The sequence below is a fragment of the Paramormyrops kingsleyae genome, chromosome 20 (genome assembly GCF_048594095.1).
Source record: "Paramormyrops kingsleyae isolate MSU_618 chromosome 20, PKINGS_0.4, whole genome shotgun sequence".
Lineage (NCBI taxonomy): Eukaryota > Metazoa > Chordata > Actinopteri > Osteoglossiformes > Mormyridae > Paramormyrops > Paramormyrops kingsleyae.
The window spans coordinates 22001782-22020759 of NC_132816.1; the positions used below are offsets into that span (position 1 = coordinate 22001782).

The 18978-nt window shown below is 51.4% G+C and overlaps 2 protein-coding genes across 6 annotated transcripts in view; both read left to right on the forward strand.

The window, feature by feature from the left end:
• LOC111848464 (E3 ubiquitin-protein ligase TRIM35-like) overlaps positions 1-18978 on the forward strand; it is a 172592-nt gene that overhangs the window by 44273 nt on the left and 109341 nt on the right. The gene's annotated exons all lie outside the window — the stretch shown is intronic.
• LOC111848344 (mRNA decay activator protein ZFP36L2-like) lies at positions 5728-8298 on the forward strand. The gene is made up of 2 exons (XM_023820247.2): positions 5728-5991; positions 6226-8298. The coding sequence occupies exons 1-2, from the start codon at positions 5941-5943 to the stop codon at positions 7165-7167; spliced, it is 993 nt and encodes a 330-aa protein (XP_023676015.1). The 5' UTR covers positions 5728-5940; the 3' UTR covers positions 7168-8298.

Here is an 18978-nt window from a genome sequence, read left to right on the forward strand (position 1 = left end):
AGTGCACAGACCAGCACACACATAGGGGCACACAGACTAGGTGCAGAGACAGCACGCACAGTGCAGATAAAGTGAACACAGTGCACAGACCAGCACACACATAGGGGCACACAGACTAGGTGCAGAGACAGCACGCACAGTGCAGATAAAGTGAACACAGTGCACAGACCAGCACACACATAGGGGCACACAGACAAGGTGCAGAGACAGCACGCACAGTGCAGATAAAGTGAACACAGTGCACAGACCAGCACACACATAGGGGCACACAGACAAGGTGCAGAGACAGCACGCACAGTGCAGATAAAGTGAACACAGTGCACAGACCAGCACACACATAGGGGCACACAGACAAGGTGCAGAGACAGCACGCACAGTGCAGATAAAGTGAACACAGTGCACAGACCAGCACACACATAGGGGCACACAGACAAGGTGCAGAGACAGCACGCACAGTGCAGATAAAGTGAACACAGTGCACTGACCAGCACACACATAGGGGCACACAGACAAGGTGCAGAGACAGCACACACAGTGCAGATAAAGTGAACACAGTGCACAGACCAGCACACAGACAAGGTGCAGAGACAGCACGCACAGTGCAGATAAAGTGAACACAGTGCACAGACCAGCATACACATAGGGGCACACAGACAAGGTGCAGAGACAGCACACATGAAGTGAACACAGTGTAAACAGGTAAATCGGTGCCTGTTAATAATAGAAACATTATTAATCCACATGGGGAAATTCTTTTAGTGCCTTCCTCAAGCTGCTCTCTCCAGGTGTGAGTGAACTAGCCACAAAAGGCAGCCATCTGTTACAGCACCCAGGGAGCTGGGGGTTAAGTGCTTTGCTCATGGTCCCAACTTCAGGACCAGACTTGAACCAGCAACCTTCCTATTACAGGCAGAGAGGCTTAGCAAGCAAGTCTACTGAAAAAGAAAATATTGAATTGTTATAGAAATATTGTTACAAAAAGGGGCCCCACACCCCCACACCCCCACACCCCCTGGGTGCCACTACAGGTGGCTGCTCTTCATGGACAACTTACTCCACAAAGAGCAAGTTAGGGAGATTTATAAAGTATCAAATGTCTGTGGGGTGATGCTGGCACAGGAGGTAGTGCTACTGTTCAGCAACCAGAAGGTTGTGGGTTTGAGCCCCAGTTCCTCCTGATCCCATCAAAGTGAACAAGACACTGAACCCCAAATTGCTCCTGATGAACAGGTTAGCACCTTGCATCGCAGCCTCTGCCACTAATGGGTGAATGTGAGATGAAAATAAATTTAGGCTGTGATTGTAGCCTAATTTAATCAAGCATTTAGCCTCTCGGGGCTGCTGTCAAGACGGGGACCTGAGGTATGAGGAGAGGGTTTCACAGACAGAAGGACAGACAGCGTGCAGTGAGATGTATGCAGATTCAGTGAAGCACAAACTCTTTATGTGTGACGTCACTGCACAGATCTGCTCATCGGTTTGCTCTGTGGCCCCTGTGAGGCCGGGTTGGGCATTTCCGGGTTGGACTCGCACAGGCGAACTGGCGGGACAACTGTTTGGCAGGAACACCAACCTGCTGGTCAGCTGAGAATGTGGAAGCCAGAGCTGATAAAACCGCCCCAGCTGTTTGGGGGCCCAGATGAGGGCATGCCTGAGATATCCGGGCCCCAGGGCCTCATCTGGGGGTCCAAATAGGGGAACGTCTGAGATAACTGGGCCTCAGGGCCTCATTTGGGGGCAAAGAGCCATCGGAGTAGAGAAAAAAGATGAGAGGGGCTCCCATTCCCTGGCATGAGCAGGTCGCCGCCCTGCAGGACAAACGACCAGAGTCTCCACTGTGGCATTAAGTTACTCAGATTTCAGGCCATGGTTCCACCCAAAGGCAGGAGTACACTGGGCTACTGTGTGAGCCCAGATCAGCCCAGCATGTCACTGAGCACAAGAGGGAAAAAATCAAGTTTGCTTGTGAAATCAGAATCAACTTTTTCAGACTCTTTGTAGTATTGTGCTAGTGTTTTGGTTTGTGGAGGATGAAATGAGGGACTGCAGAGTCCATTGTCAGGCTAAAGGTGGAGCAGTGTTGGGGGGGGGGGATTCACTGATGATTTATTGAAGAGTGGATCTTCAGAAAACACTGTTCCAGAGATGAGCAGAAAGTCTGACTAAACCACACCACAGGACCAAATGCTGCCCCAAAATGATTTCTTAGCATTTACATTCATTATTACACGCGTCCTCAGAATAGTGTAAATATGAAGTACATATATGCAGATTTCTACATGTCTGAGGTTGGATCCTTAAAAGCAGCATGTTTGCTTTGTACTACAAACATGTGGTTTAGCCCGTAACTGCAGGGGATATTCAGCGGTGCCAGAAGGTCAGGTGACTGACAGGAAACAGCTAAATGTTGTGCTGAAAGGTGACCTTCCTCCGCCTGTCCCTCTCAGCGCCTGCCCTGGGTTATACCTCCGTCTGAGACTTTCGGGTTGGGCTCCACTGGACCTTGGGATACTTTTGTTTTCCCGACCCACTGAAAAAAATCTGTCCACGGCCGTCTCTTCGGAGCAGGCGAGAAAATCTGCAATCTGTGTTTGCAAGCCACGAGCAGGCCGGCCCTATGCTCACCCGCGGTTTGTGTGAAGCGGAATCGCGCTTTTATCTTCCTGTTTACAACTTGTCATCTGTGGATTTCGGTTCTCTTGCATCAACCTTCATGCAAAAGCCTCTCAGAGGAATCATGGGGACAAAATGCCCATTATCAAGATGAACGGGAAGATGCATTTATGTGAATCAAACACCCCACGCTCCCCTTGGTGGTTACCATGGTGACGAGGCCGGGTTCCCACATAAGTGCTGCTTGGGGGCCGCGATGTTTCACAGATGGCCTGGCAGACTGGGCGTCTGAGGATGCTCTCAAAACACACCCTGAGCTCCGGTCCTTTCGTTGCGTCCACATCGACGTCTAAACTCCTTCCTTCACACCAGAACCATCTTTTAAACAAACTAGTGACAGCATGATAGACACTAAGAAGCAGAACGTTTCTAACTTGCTCTCAATGCTTTTCACTTCACTTTCTGTTGCTGGTTTAATTTCATCCATTTATTTCTGCTCGTCACCTAATTTTACTGCCGATCTTCTATGAGGAACTGAATCCGGCTGAGGAACGGTCCAAAAGTCTCTAGCAACAAATTATATAATCCAAAGGCCTAATCATCCAAGAAAAGGACGTTCTGCGGCTGGGTCAGGGCAGCGGCCTGCAATTTATGGTGAGAGGAATTTCACAAAATTGTTACATGTGACAAACAGAAATAGTTTTGGGACGCGGGCTCCACAAATAGCGCCGTCCCAGCTGCAGGAACGCCATGAGCCCCCCCCCCCCCAGCAAAGACCCTGGCTGGCTGATGGCTCCGTCTGCACCTTCGCAGAAGTCCTCCGCTGCTCTTCATAGGCCGCAAAATCGACAAGCGAGGATCCTAAACTGTTCTATTGAAGTTGCCCCAGTCGGGGTTTTATGTCACACGGAAGCGGCTGCTTGGGAACTCGGTCGTGGCTGTGATGCGTGCAGGTAAATCGCCTGACATTTCAGCATGTTAGTGAGGTTACAGCAGCGTTTCGCGATCCGCTCCTCGGGGACCCACAGACGGTCCATGTTTTTGCTCCTTCCGAGCTCCCTGCCAGACAGCCCACATTAAAGGAGCAAAAATGTGCACTGTCTGCAGGTCCCTGAGGAGCGGATCGCGAAACACTGATTAGTATTAGTATAGCATTAGTTCAATACAGTAGATAAACAGAATCTGGACACATTCAGCCTAACGGATCAGGGCTTAACAAGTGCAGCAGAGAAACTGCAGTGTCGCTGGCAACTGTCCGAGTCCAGATCCATCAATCCACCTATGGGCCTCTTCTGCTCGTAAAGGATAGAGCTACGGTCAAATCCCAAATCATCAAATCAAATGACTTTATTTGGCACTTTTGTGCAAAATCCCACAACAGCAGCAATAAGGCAGTGCAGTTATTTCTCCACGGGGATCAATGCAGTATCAATTATTATTATCAATTAAAACAGAACAAGACTGCAGCACAATATTTCTATGGGAAATGGTAATAAGCCGCATTGTACTAACAAATGCTGTACAGATTTGTTGTGTTTTGGGGCAGTGTGTGACTTGGTTAGGATGCTGTGTCTGTGAGTACAGGTTACTGGTTCAAATCCCAGTAGTGGCAGAGTGATTTCACCTGGGGGGCCTCGAGCAAGGCCCTTAACCCCCTGGCTGACCCACGTGCACATCACTTTAAATAAAATACCCTGCCTGACGATACTGGTGCCAAACTGGTGGTTTATGATCAGGTTTGATAATCCCACATACCAAAAAATCTGATATGCCAAGATGGTTATGAAGTTTATAGTAGATTACAAATATATATATATGTTAGACGTATTGTTTTATTTGATGCCTTGAGCCCGCTCTTATCTCACAAATTACTTTAACACTAACGAAGCCGTGAAGTTTACGCCGGCACGCGCTCTAATTTATTAAACACAAGGGGGCGCCGTCGTACTGTTTCAACATACTACGCATGGCGCGCGCTATTTATATCTAAACCGTTTGTGCCAGATGCATCCGCTGGGGAAGCCCATCGCTCTTAGCGGAATCATATTTGTAAATAATCTTACTTTAAGAATGATATTCTGGGAGATCTAATATTGTACGCCTTCTTACCACATGAACACTTATCAAACTGAGCAAGCTGGTAAAGTTAACACAAACTGTAATATCGACTCATTTAAAATAAATGAAACTGAGTGGATATTTTAGTATTATTCATTAACTGAGTGTAAGTTAAGCCGTCTAGTTTCATTCTTAATGTTGGAGGAGAAGATCAGACATTATGCATTATGCTCTTGCAAAGCCCCACGAAAGGGATTCGATCTCTACGATATGACGCGCGTGCGCGCGCGCTGTCACTTGGGCGCGTGAGGAAAGCCCCATTGCTCACGCTCGCGTGCCAAACACACACTGTATGCCCGTGAACTATATACCGTTATACTGGTGCAACAGGGTGATTAATCGGAGCCCACGATGGTCAGATTATTGCTTTCAAATTAAACCTGACGCCATATAAAGATCATTCCAATTCGTTCAACAAAAGCCACTTAAAACATATCGCTAGTATCGTTTTATCTTTATTTATAACTTGAAGTCTTCAGGCTTGACACGAACTTAAGAATTACACCTCCGTTTTTAGTGTCATTAACAGTTCAGAAGTCTGAAAATTAGGCTAAAATACCATAAAAGATGAACGATGACGCATATTGTTTAATAGACTTTTATGGCTAACATATGCTGGGGGAGGGGCGAATAAAAATAAATATGCTTCCTGTGTTGGAACTTCTCCGATTTAACCCAAAGTTGACTAAAGGGGCGTTTCGTATAGAGGTTACGTCGCTCTCTTACAGGACATGATCACTTTATATTAGACACTCGTTTTGGGACAAGGTCTGATCTGTTTTAAACTTGATATTCAAATGAGGCAGATGCGAGGCATATATACATATATCGTTTGTCATGTTTGGGGTGTAATTTTTAAGTTGCTCATAAGCTGCGTCTTATTCGCATTCATCCCGTAAGTCAGAAGGGAGGAAACAAAAGCGGAGAATGGGAGTGAGAGGAGGGCGTGTCGGGGAGCTTCCCCGTCCTCGGAGGCGCCTCCTGCCGCCTTGGCTCCTCCCCAGACACCGACCTTCATAAACATTCACCGCCAAGTGTGATAGCAGAGAGGCGGACGGCGAGTCCGGTGGTGCTGCGGCTTTTAATCTCCCGGCTGGATCCATTTCAGGGCCGCACGCCTTTCCTTCCTCTGCCGCTGGAAAGGAGTTTGGTGCAAAGCAGGATTTTCCTTATTTCCGTAAAAACTACGGCAAAGACAAACGGCGGAAAATGTCTGCGACGATCCTGCCCATGTTACGCGACATTGACTTTCTGCTTACGGTGAGTAGTGCCTTGGAAATGCGGGGACGGCAGATGGAGCGTAAGTTTTCTGCGGGACTTTAAAAAGAAAACAAAGTGACCCCCAGAGTAAGACTCCATCCAGTGAGGGGGCGAGGTTGACATTTTCCCCAAAGACGCCAATGAGTTAGTGATCCATGCTTAAAGTTTGGGGGCGGTGTAAAGATGGGGGGGAGCTAAAATCACGGCTTAATTTGTTTGTCTTGTTTCTTTTAGCAAGAAAAACGACTGAATGTGGCCAAGATGCCTCTGGGTCTGGCTGACAGGAAGGCGGTGGGGGTTCCGCTCAGCGGCTCCAGCTGCACCAACCGCTGCTACTCCCGCAGCCAGTCGAGCAGCGGCAGCTTCGCCGGTTGTCCGGGCTTCTCGTTCGCCGAGGAGCCGCTGGCCGTCATGAACAAGGAGAACGCCTTCCTCCTGCAGGAGGTGCTGCAGCAGCGGGCCGGCGCGCAGGCCAACTCGGCCCGGTACAAGACGGAGCTGTGCCGGCCCTTCGAAGAGAACGGCGTGTGCAAGTACGGCGACAAGTGCCAGTTCGCTCACGGCTACGGCGAGCTGCGCAACCTGTCCCGGCACCCCAAGTACAAGACGGAGCCGTGCCGCACCTTCCACACCATTGGCTACTGCCCTTACGGACCGCGCTGCCACTTCATCCACAACGCTGACGAGCGCCGGCTGCCCTCCCAGGGGGAGACTGCGGCGCCCCGGGAGCGCTGTGCTTTCGGTCCCGGGGAAGCGGGCGAGCGGGACCGGCCGGCTCTGTACCACAGCGTCAGCTTCGCCGGCTTCTCCGGCCGTGGGAGCCCGGTGTCCCGCATGCCGCCGCCGCCCTCTTCCTGCCCCTTCAGCCTGTACGAGGACGGGCTGCCCCCCGGCCTCTCCTTCCCCGGACGGTCCCTCGAAGCGCTGCTCGCCCCCCTGCGTTCCGGCTACAACGATCCGTCCTCCGACTGTTTCTTCGGCACCCAGCTGAGCCCCCCGTCTCCCCCATACCCGAGCCGGCGCCGCAGGTCCCCGTCGCCGGTCTTCGAGCGCGCACACAGCCCTTCCGACTCCATCTCCGACCGGGACAGCTACACCAGCGGCTCCGACTCCCCGAGCCCGGAGGCGGGGAAACGCCTGCCCATCTTCAGCCGCCTGTCCATCTCCGACGACTGAGAAGCAGCCGGAGGGGGTCCGATCGACACGTGCATTATTATAGGACTTTATAATGTGACGTTGCGTTATTTAATGTCACCTTGGAGGCATTCCCTGTGCGTAAAATCACGGTTTTCCACACCTGCTGCGCCGCACCTTGATGAAAAACTGAAACTAAAGACTGTGGTCCTTTGAGAGCCCGAAGCGGCGCTCGCCTTCCGGGGCCGCGAGGTCGCTCTGTGCCAAAGCCGGCGGTGTGCAGTGATGCGGGCCGCCGTTCGCCGGCTGCCGGCGCGCACCGCCGTGTACGCCATAAGCACTCTGCTTCGGGAGTTGCTGCAGATCTTTTTTAGCTGTTTGTAACATAGCATCCAGCAACTTGCTATGAATTATTTAACTTATTTATTATCTTGAACAGTATAGGCTACGTTATTTTTTGCTATATTTATCGATGGATGAAGCCAAAGATCATTAAATTATGGCCTTTCTTGTGCATAAAGTGGAGCGTCGTTACAGTAATATATTCTGCTTTACTTTTGATGTGGTTAAAGAGATAATTTAATATTTATTTCGTTTTTGTTTACATTTCTATATTTTTTTTTTTTGTGTGTTTAGGTCTCATTGTAGCAATATTAAGAATATATTAAGAATTCTTAATACGTGTCCGCAAGTCGTCCAAAAGTGATATGTTGAGGATTTATATCTTTTTTTTTTTTTTTAATCGTTAAAGTGATAATCCAGGACGGATCCCTGTGACAGCAGTATTTCACGCAGGATCGCACTGTGACGCCGCCAGCGAATGTAGCAGCCCGGCTCGTGCCTTAAGACTAACCGAAGTCTGTCTGTTTCATACACGCGCCTTTCCCCTCCCCTGAATGTAACGTTGGGTTTGTATTGAATACACGATATTTTGACGCCTTTCGGCCTTTTTGTAACTTTCCTAAATGCTTTTTTTTATCACTTGCCACAAGTGTACTGGATAAGATTGGATTTAATGCTTAAGTGTACGTATGATTATTATCTTTTTTTTTTGGAATGTATCTTGGGGGGGCGGGGGGTTGATGGTTTATTATGCAGGGAGACTTCACTACAAATTGACCAAAAGACATTTTTTTCCCTCTGTTTCTCCCAATAAAAACTTTGTCCACATGCTCCTGTGTTTCCCGTGAGGCATTCAGTGGGACTGCCGGGTTTGTTCCTGATTACCTTCTTCTCCTGAGCTCTCATTTTCTCAGCTTTCTGACCCTGTCTTCCTTTTGTCTGATTCCATCCTCTCTAACGACCCTCTTATCAGCTGCTTCCTTTCCCCTGTCGGCTAGTTATGACGATTAAAGCTGCTTGTTACCCCCTGCATGTTGGGATCGGCTGCCTGCTGTAACTCTGGTGCAGCGGTCACTCTGAGTGGAAGTTGACCTTTGCAACTGTGTCCTCCAGATCTTCATCTCCCACCTATTCCATAAGCTCTCCATTGTCACTTTAGCAGCTCTGTAGTTAACCTGCCCAGAAGTTTCCATCTGCTGTGGAATCTGTTCTCCACTGTTCTCCACCCTTCTGCTGTTGTATTCCCATAGAGCCGCGTTGGCCCACCTTGCTGTTGCCAGAGAGAATGGCTGCCCCCCTCATGTCAGTGTGTATGTCTGACGTATTTAAGCACAGCATTTGCTCAGGACATCAAAACATCCATAAGAGTTATTTTACCCAAAGAGAAACACATGTTCTGTAGCTAAAAACACAGCAGCAGACAAAAGAGGATTTGAACCCCACGGAAAAAGTGCATGAGGCCAGGAAGTACTCCCCCCTTCCTCTTCCTCCTACACTTCCCTCCTGTCCACCCTAATCAGAGAGTTGCACTTTTAGCTAATGCCCGGCCATATACCCATATGCACACACACACTGCTCGTTCCCCTTGTGAAAAGTCCCATGGTGTACCACGGTATGCACCACGGGCATCTGGATCACTCTGGGCACAGATACGGTAACTTTTCTTCATACCCTGGAACTTCCTCAGTTGAGCTGAAGAAGACGCCGGTCAAACTGGGACCCTGACAGTAGCCCCGCCCCATGACCAGAGTGCTGCCATCCCATTGGTCCTGCAAACAAGGCAGTGGTCAAGTTTCTAGAGAAGGAAACGGCTTTGCAGGAAGTGCCACATGTCAGCCTGACACTTCTGTACGTGGGAGCTGCCTGGGCTGCGCAGAAATGAGGATCTGCTGGCGTTTACCTCAGAATTGCTAAATACGGTTTCATAGCCCGTCTGGTGTTTGCGCAAGATGGATGATTCCAGCCTTGACCCTGGAGTGTGGTGGGTGGGGTCCAGCTACTGGGGGACGACTGGCACGGAGAAAATGATCTGAATCCCTGAAGATCACAGACCTCCTGAGCCTAGACCCATCTTTAATAATAACCGGAATGTTCCGGTAATTACCAGATGCTTAACACTGAAGTGTTTTTTTTATGGACTGCTTATCACTCAGAGTGAGCCGGCAAAGGAACAAACAGCAGGCAAACTTTATAAGGTTTTATTGACTCTGATATCAGGGCTGGCGCCCCTCCCATCGGGATCCCCCCCCCCCCGTTTACATGCAGTTTATGTCCAGTGCGCTGCTGTACATGTGCTTCAGCTGGATGTTAGTTAGAGAACAAGCTGTACTGCTGGCCGGGAAACCTGCAGCCCTGCATGCCAGGAAGATCAGATGTGATGCTTTTAACACCTTTCACTCCGCACACCCCCGGCCTGGGGGTTCGAATCCCACAGTTTGGCTAACAGCCTCCCTAAAGTCTCCTTAGTGGTAAATTGTGTGTTGGGTGAATCCCTGCAAAGAGTCCTGTCTGGGGTACACCCCCCCACCGTGACCCTGACCAGGGAAAGCTGTTACAAAATGGATGGATGGATGGATGGATGGGTGGGTCTGTGTTTTACAGTGACAGTACATAATGTGAGGCCAGAGGTCTTACGCAGAGTGAAATCACAGCCTGTCGCTTACTGGAGGTATGCTGTGAAATTGGAGCTCCTGTGGACTGTTCCATGACGTAGCTGACGGGGGCACCCAAGGGCGGCGCCCTGATCTGTCAGCAGTGACACGCTGCTTCCCGCTCCCCCCCACGCCCCCTACCTCATGCTCAGGCCCGTGACTCAGCTGAGGGGCGTGACACTCGGCTGACAGGTAAACACTGCATGTGAGCATGTGCCAGAACCTGTGTCACCTGGGAGACCCCCCCTCCCCCCCGTTCTCCATAACCCTGCTGTCACGCCTCCTCCTTATCTCTCTCTCACTCTCTCCACCCATATTTCTCCCATAATTCCCCACCTTTCCCTCCTCCTGAATGACTTAACTTTGACGCAACACGATCACCTTGGCAGCTAAACCTAAACCTCTTTAAGTCATTCATTAATTGACAAGTTCGGACAAACCCCCTAAATCCGCGGCCCTCAGGCTCACTGCAGGCTGCACCTTCATGTATTAGTTTGCATGTTGTTGTGTTTTGTGCGCCATAACATTTAGCTGCTGTTGTTTCCGTCTCTTTACTGGCTACTGATTACCTAACAGGCCGCTTCCCCCAAGCATGACGACTGCACACGTCAGCACGCTGCCCGCAGCATCAGAACCGCCCCACTCATTTACCTTATATGACCAGGATCCAGTTTCCACATTACTTAACTGGAAATGGACCCTAGTCGGAACTTTCCAGAAGTCACCTGCCCGGCTTTGCTGTCTTCTTTGTTAGTAGGGTGACATCGGAGCATCTATGGTGCAGAGCAGTCACTGCCCCTCCAGCGTACCCCACCGCCCCTCCAGTGTACCCCACCGCCCCTCCAGTGTACTCCGCCAAGCCTCCGCACCCCCACTTCTCGCCCCCCCGCCCCTTTCACACTCTCTCTGCTCCACCTCAGTGTCTTGTTTCTAGAGGGCCTTTGGGTGTCTGAGCATGTGTCTTTGCACGTCTGTGTGTTTGTGTGAATATGCATGGTTTGGGGCCCTCGTCCCACCACAGCGGGTCACACAATCTGTGACAGCTTGGCAAAGAGTGAGCATGTGTAAATAAACCAAGAAAAATGCCAGGAATCACAGACACACAGACAGAAAGAGAGAGACACACACAGATACACATACATACAACACACACAGACTGACATACCAACACAGACAGACACACAGACAGACAGACACATACCAACACACAGACACGTAAACCAGCAATTTTTAAAATATATTGTTGTGCGATTCTGGGCAGAGTGTGGAGTTTGTACTTCCCGAAACATAGCTGGTCTCTGGGCTGTGTGTTTCTATTGAGGGGTTTTAAATATATTTTTTTTCAGTTCCTCTTTCATAGGGGGGGGTGGGCAGTTCCTCATACAGACATATATGGCGGGAAGCTGCCACAGTCACATGCTCCAGTCACTGCACCGTTCATGGTGCACTCTCCCTTTTCTGGGATCCAGAAACAGAGACAGCAAATAAAACAAAGATAAGACATAGAGCATGCCCCCCACCCCCCCCAGCCAAGCAAACACACCCTCACATGCTTGAGAAGCAGCACTCAAGCCAAAACAAATAACAGACACCAGGAGTGTCCCCCGTTTGAGACAGTGCCCCCCCCCCAGACTCCCTTCCTCCACAAGCGCGCATATTCGGGGGCCCGGCTGTGGGGCTTTGCACACTCTGCTCCACAAAGACGCAGCGTTAGCGTGTGACGTCACATGGCATCACCACACCAACGGCTGCTTAGGGATAGTCCATCTTCATGGCCGCCGTCACAAAGCAGTCGAGCCTGTTGCTAAAAGTGCCGAATGTTATTGGGTTTGTACAGAAGTGACTGCTGGGACTGTAATTGCGACTTCGACGCCTCACGTGCAGAAGACGGACAGGGGGAGGCAGGGAAACAGAGGAAGCATTCAAACAAAAACCAGAAAGATTGCGGTCATATGACCCGGTTCAGACTGATTCAGGTGTGTGTCGGAATCACAGTTCAAACGGCGCATAAATAATGGAATTTCTTTTGGATGCAATTCCAAAACTTGGCCTTTGTAAACATTTCATAATTGCCATAAACGTAAACGTTGCATGTGATGCAAGTCATTTTGACGCGTGACCTATTTAAACAAAGTCAAAGCGGGCGTCTGCTCTGTGACCGAAGATTGGCACTGAGATTTCAGCCCAACTTAGCAAACGGAACCTCATTCCGGGAAGAAGGGGGTTACATCACAGCTGCCCATTCTTGCTTCACTTTGACCAGCAAAGGGCCATATTGTGAGGTTGAGGTAGGAAAAAACAGCCAGCGGCCTTTGGGTTGAGGTGACGTGTGCATGGATTCTCCATCCTCCGGCAGCGTGGGTGGGGCCTGCTCATCACCACACACACTGACCTGTTGATCTTGGAATACTGTGCTGCGACCTCCCCCATGTGCCTCCGCGGGAGCCTCTATGTCCACCTCTGAGCTGTGCTGCGACCTCCCCCATGTGCCTCCGCAAGAGCCTCTATGTCCACCTCTGAGCTGTGCTGCGACCTCCCCCATGTGCCTCCGCAAGAGCCTCTATGTCCACCTCTGAGCTGTGCTGCGACCTCCCCCATGTGCCTCCACAAGAGCCTCTATGTCCACCTCTGAGCTGTGCTGCGACCTCCCCCATGTGCCTCCGCAAGAGCCTCTATGTCCACCTCTGAGCTGTGCTGCGACCTCCCCCATGTGCCTCCGCAAGAGCCTCTATGTCCACCTCTGAGCTGTGCTGCGACCTCCCCCATGTGCCTCCGCAAGAGCCTCTATGTCCACCTCTGAGCTGTGCTGCGACCTCCCCCATGTGCCTCCACAAGAGCCTCTATGTCCACCTCTGAGCTGTGCTGCGACCTCCCCCATGTGCCTCCGCAAGAGCCTCTATGTCCACCTCTGAGCTGTGCTGCGACCTCCCCCATGTGCCTCCACAAGAGCCTCTATGTCCACCTCTGAGCTGTGCTGCGACCTCCCCCATGTGCCTCCACAAGAGCCTCTATGTCCACCTCTGAGCTGTGCTGCGACCTCCCCCATGTGCCTCCACAAGAGCCTCTATGTCCACCTCTGAGCTGTGCTGCGACCTCCCCCATGTGCCTCCGCAAGAGCCTCTCTGTCCACCTCTGAGCTGTGCTGCGACCTCCCCCATGTGCCTCCGCAAGAGCCTCTCTGTCCACCTCTGAGCTGTGCTGCGACCTCCCCCATGTGCCTCCGCGGGAGCGTCTATGTCGTATCTTGCCTCCTTTAGGGAATTTCCCAGGTGACATTTTTGTATCATCAAAACTCGCAGCTCCTGTATTATTATGCGTTCCCTCAGTCTGAGCTGTGTACTGTAGGAATAGAAAAACGGAAGTGCATTGCCACACATTCACCCAGCGGGGCACAACGTATGACCGACTCCCCTCTGCTCTCTGGGTGTCGTCCCTGTTTGGGTTTCCACAGCTTTTGCCGCTCGGTTATTGCTGATCACTATCTAGGGGCTGAGTCTGCCCCTTCCTAACCGTTATGGCTCCCTGGCCTGGGGTGCAGTGTCTATCTCGCGCATGCGTCACTTGCTGCAAAAGCAGCTTATCAATAAATAAATGTAAGTATAAGCTATTGATTCACCGGTCGATCTATGTTCCTTCCCTCTCTTGTCTATACAAGCTTTGGGTAAGGACTGAAAGAAAGAAATCACAGATCGAAGCGGCAGAAATGAGTTTCCTCTGCAGGGTGTCTGGGCTCAGCCTTAGACACAGGGTGAGGAGCCGCTGCTCCTCCGCATCAAAAGGAGCCAGGTGAGGAGCATCTATCTAGGACGCCTCCTGGACGGCTCCCTGGGGAGGTCCAGCCAGGAGGAGGCCCCGGGGCAGACCCAGGACACGCTGGAGAGATCATACCTCTCGGCTGGCCTGGGAACACCTTGGTATCCCCCGGAGGAGATGGAGGAGGTGGCTGGGGAGAGGGAGGTCTGGGCATCCCTGCTTAGACTGCTGCCCCCACGACCCGACCCCAGACAAGCAGCAGATAATGGATGGATGGATGGATGCAAGCGTCACATGAAACATCAGCTCTGCTTACTGAGTATGTGAATATATGATTCCCAAATTTTCTTAGAGTTTGTTCCCCAGATACATCAGTAAAACAGTGCTGGACTGTTCGATTTCGCTTTACATTGGTTGATGGTTATATGCTGTTATTGGCCCGGTGAGCTGGTTTACCCGCGGGGGGAGGAACAGCCTCTGCATGCATTTACAGTCAAACATGGTCGTCAAGTTTTACCACTCTATCGAGAAACAGCGCAAAAAAAAATATAAAAATCAGCATTTACCGTCAACGGAAACAATGTTTAAAAGCTTTATTTTGATGAACTGGAGCCAGTCTGACAGTTTTCAATCACACACAGGCACTACACAAAGACGGCCTCTGATGTGGTGACGTCACAGGCCCCGCCAGGCCAGCCCGCACAGAGAAACTTTTCCGTTCGCTGCCACTTCCTGTTTTTTTTTTTTCTGGCACCCCTGGGGCTGCCTAATGAGTTTTTTGGGAGTGCTGGCAACTGTCATGTGACTTATGGCAACATGTGAGCAGGGGTCTGAGTACAGATAACATTTGTGTCACTGCAGCACAGGTCATGTTTTTATTGTGTATTGCTTTTGAAATTTCCTGCCGAATTTATCACTGTCTAAACTTGTGAACCGTTTGGATTAGCTGTTTGTAATTGTTTTTTGATTGTAATCGTAAAGCCAGACCGCCTACCTTGGCATATTAATTTCAGAAAGGCAGAAGGGGGGATGTATTACAATATTACCCCTACCCAGGCAAATTTTATTGGGAAATACCGGAATAGCTTTTGAATATTGTTAAAATATTGTATTCTGTGGTCTAATGTATGATGATATGAAAAATTAGATACCGCTCAAGCCTTGTGCTGATTGGCTGGCCGGGAGAGGGGAGGGGCTGTTTGGGTCTTAGCACTAAAACTAGCTGGGGGTGTGTGTTTGGGCTCCTGCAGTTAAATTAGCCGGGGGTGTGGGAGGTGTGTGTGTTTGGGCTCCTGCAAAAAAATTAGCTGGGGGGTGGGGGAGGAGTTTGGGTTCCAACAGTAAAATCAGCCCTGGGGGGAGGGGTTTGGGTTCAGGCAGTAACATTAGCCTGGACGGTGGGGGGGTTTGGGTTCAGGCAGTAACATTAGCCCGGACGGTGGGGGGGTTTGGGTTCAGGCAGTAACATTAGCCCGGACGGTGGGGGGTTTGGGTTCAGGCAGTAACATTAGCCCGGACGGTGGGGGGGTTTGGGTTCAGGCAGTAACATTAGCCCGGAGGGCAGGTTTGGGTTCAGGCAGTAACATTAGCCCGGACGGTGGGGGGTTTGGGTTCAGGCAGTAACATTAGCCCGGACGGTGGGGGGTTTGGGTTCAGGCAGTAACATTAGCCCGGACGGTGGGGGGGTTTGGGTTCAGGCAGTAACATTAGCCCGGACGGTGGGGGGTTTGGGTTCAGGCAGTAACATTAGCCCGGACGGTGGGGGGTTTGGGTTCAGGCAGTAACATTAGCCCGGACGGTGGGGGGTTTGGGTTCAGGCAGTAACATTAGCCTGGACGGTGGGGGGGTTTGGGTTCAGGCAGTAACATTAGCCCGGACGGTGGGGGGTTTGGGTTCAGGCAGTAACATTAGCCTGGACGGTGGGGGGTTTGGGTTCAGGCAGTAACATTAGCCCGGACGGTGGGGGGTTTGGGTTCAGGCAGTAACATTAGCCCGGACGGTGGGGGGTTTGGGTTCAGGCAGTAACATTAGCCCGGACGGTGGGGGGTTTGGGTTCAGGCAGTAACATTAGCCCGGACTGTGGAGGGGTTTGGGTTCAGGCAGTAACATTAGCCCGGACGGTGGGGGGGTTTGGGTTCAGGCAGTAACATTAGCCCGGACGGTGGGGGGGTTTGGGTTCAGGCAGTAACATTAGTCCAGACGGTGGGGGGGTTTGGGTTCAGGCAGTAACATTAGCCCGGACGGTGGGGGGTTTGGGTTCAGGCAGTAACATTAGCCCGGACGGTGGGGGGGTTTGGGTTCAGGCAGTAACATTAGCCTGGACGGTGGGGGGGTTTGGGTTCAGGCAGTAACATTAGCCTGGACGGTGGGGGGTTTGGGTTCAGGCAGTAACATTAGCCCGGACGGTGGGGGGGTTTGGGTTCAGGCAGTAACATTAGCCTGGACGGTGGGGGGGTTTGGGTTCAGGCAGTAACATTAGCCTGGACGGTGGGGGGGTTTGGGTTCAGGCAGTAACATTAGCCTGGACTGTGGAGGGGTTTGGGTTCAGGCAGTAACATTAGCCCGGACGGTGGGGGCTTTGGGTTCAGGCAGTAACATTAGCCTGGACGGTGGGGGGGTTTGGGTTCAGGCAGTAACATTAGCCTGGACGGTGGGGGCTTTGGGTTCAGGCAGTAACATTAGCCCGGACTGTGGAGGGGTTTGGGTTCAGGCAGTAACATTAGCCCGGACGGTGGGGGCTTTGGGTTCAGGCAGTAACATTAGCCTGGACGGTGGGGGCTTTGGGTTCAGGCAGTAACATTAGCCTGGACTGTGGAGGGGTTTGGGTTCAGGCAGTAACATTAGCCCGGACGGTGGGGGGTTTGGGTTCAGGCAGTAACATTAGCCCGGATGGTGGGGGGTTTGGGTTCAGGCAGTAACATTAGCCTGGACGGTGGGGGGGTTTGGGTTCAGGCAGTAACATTAGCCCGGACGGTGGGGGGTTTGGGTTCAGGCAGTAACATTAGCCTGGACGGTGGGGGCTTTGGGTTCAGGCAGTAACATTAGCCCGGACGGTGGGGGGTTTGGGTTCAGGCAGTAACATTAGCCTGGACGGTGGGGGCTTTGGGTTCAGGCAGTAACATTAGCCCGGACGGTGGGGGGGTTTGGGTTCAGGCAGTAACATTAGCCTGGACGGTGGGGGCTTTGGGTTCAGGCAGTAACATTAGCCCGGACAGTGGGGGGGTTTGGGTTCAGGCAGTAACATTAGCCTGGACGGTGGGGGCTTTGGGTTCAGGCAGTAACATTAGCCCGGACTGTGGAGGGGTTTGGGTTCAGGCAGTAACATTAGCCCGGACGGTGGGGGCTTTGGGTTCAGGCAGTAACATTAGCCCGGACGGTGGGGGCTTTGGGTTCAGGCAGTAACATTAGCCCGGACGGTGGGGGCTTTGGGTTCAGGCAGTAACATTAGCCCGGACGGTGGGGGCTTTGGGTTCAGGCAGTAACATTAGCCTGGAGGGCAGGGGCTGCTAGGCTGCCCACAGCAAAGGGTTGCTGAGAGGTTGGGGTGGGTTGTGGCTGTAATACTTCTTGCTAATTTTACTGCTGCTAAGTAGCGGAACGTCAGATTTCTGAGACATTGTGCATCATTGGCAGGTGTCACGGAGCTGCTGTCCATATGCAGAGGCTCCCGGAACTTCTGGGAGAGGAGGGATGTCTTTAAACGACACACAAATACCACAGAGGCAGTCAGAGAGGCCTTCTGCTTTACTGGAGCCATGCCTTGCTGCCGTGAAAGTTAGACTTGTGCTCCTTTACCCTCTATAAGAGATGAGCTGTTTCCATGGAAACATAACACTATATGTCCATGGCTGGTAGAGCAGTGGATACCACAGAGGCATGCCTGAAGGCGGAACGCGGCATTGCCAGGTGACTATTTGCTATATGTCGCTACACACAGTTCAGCATATCAACCAGGGGCCCCCATACTGGTTCGCTTCCTGCTGCCACACTGACTGGTATGAAAGGTCAGGCTGGAGGGAAGCTGGCTGGAGGCCCTTGTTTGGACCCATCTGCCCTGCAGCCTGCAATCACACTGCTCATCTCCATGTCACTGGTCATCCCCACATCACTGCTCATCCCCACATCACTGCTCATCTCCACATCACTGTTCATCTCTACACATTACTGCTCATCTCCATGTCACTGGTCATCCCCACATCACTGCTCATCTCCATGTCACTGGTCATCCCCACATCACGGCTCATCTCCACATCACTGTTCATCTCTACACATTACTGCTCATCTCCATGTCACTGGTCATCCCCACATCACTGCTCATCTCCACGTCACTGGTCATCTCCATGTCACTGGTCATCCCCACATCACTGCTCATCTCCATGTCACTGGTAATCTCCATGTCACTGGTCATCCCCACATCACTGCTCATCTGTACACATCACTGCTCATCCCACGTCACTGCTCATCCGTACACATCATTGCTCATCCCCACGTCGATGCTCATGTCTATGTTACTGCTCACCCCGCATCACTGCTCATCCATACACATCATTGCTCATCCCCTCATCACTGCTCACCCCCACATCACTGCTAATCTTGTATTTCTGTCTTGTGTTTCTTACACTGCCACTGCCTGTCTTGCATTTCTCATACTGTTGCTGCAGTTTTTGGTTCAGCCCCGAACGGAGAAAGACAGGAAAGGTTAGATTTTGCATGTCACAAACTGTGTAGTGAAGGCTGAAGGTCAACAAGATAATCGCTGCAAATATGTGATAAAATGGCAGGAGAATGAGCTGAGACTTTCCTACAAGGTTAGCAGACCTGAATGCTCATACATGCTCACAAACATACATTCAGAAACCACTTCATTAGAGCCTGATACTCCAAGCAGCCAATCAATGTGGCCACATCTGAACACATGTAGCACACAGACATGATTGTGAGGTTTTGTAACTGTTTGGCTGAGCTTCAGAAAGGGTACCTGCGTGTGATTTGCATTGTTGGTGCCAGACGTGGAGATTCCAGCATCTGAGGAACAGCCGCCCAGCTGGGATTTTCACACGCTCCAGTGTGTACAGTTGACTAAGAGGCCCAGACACGCTGTGGTGAC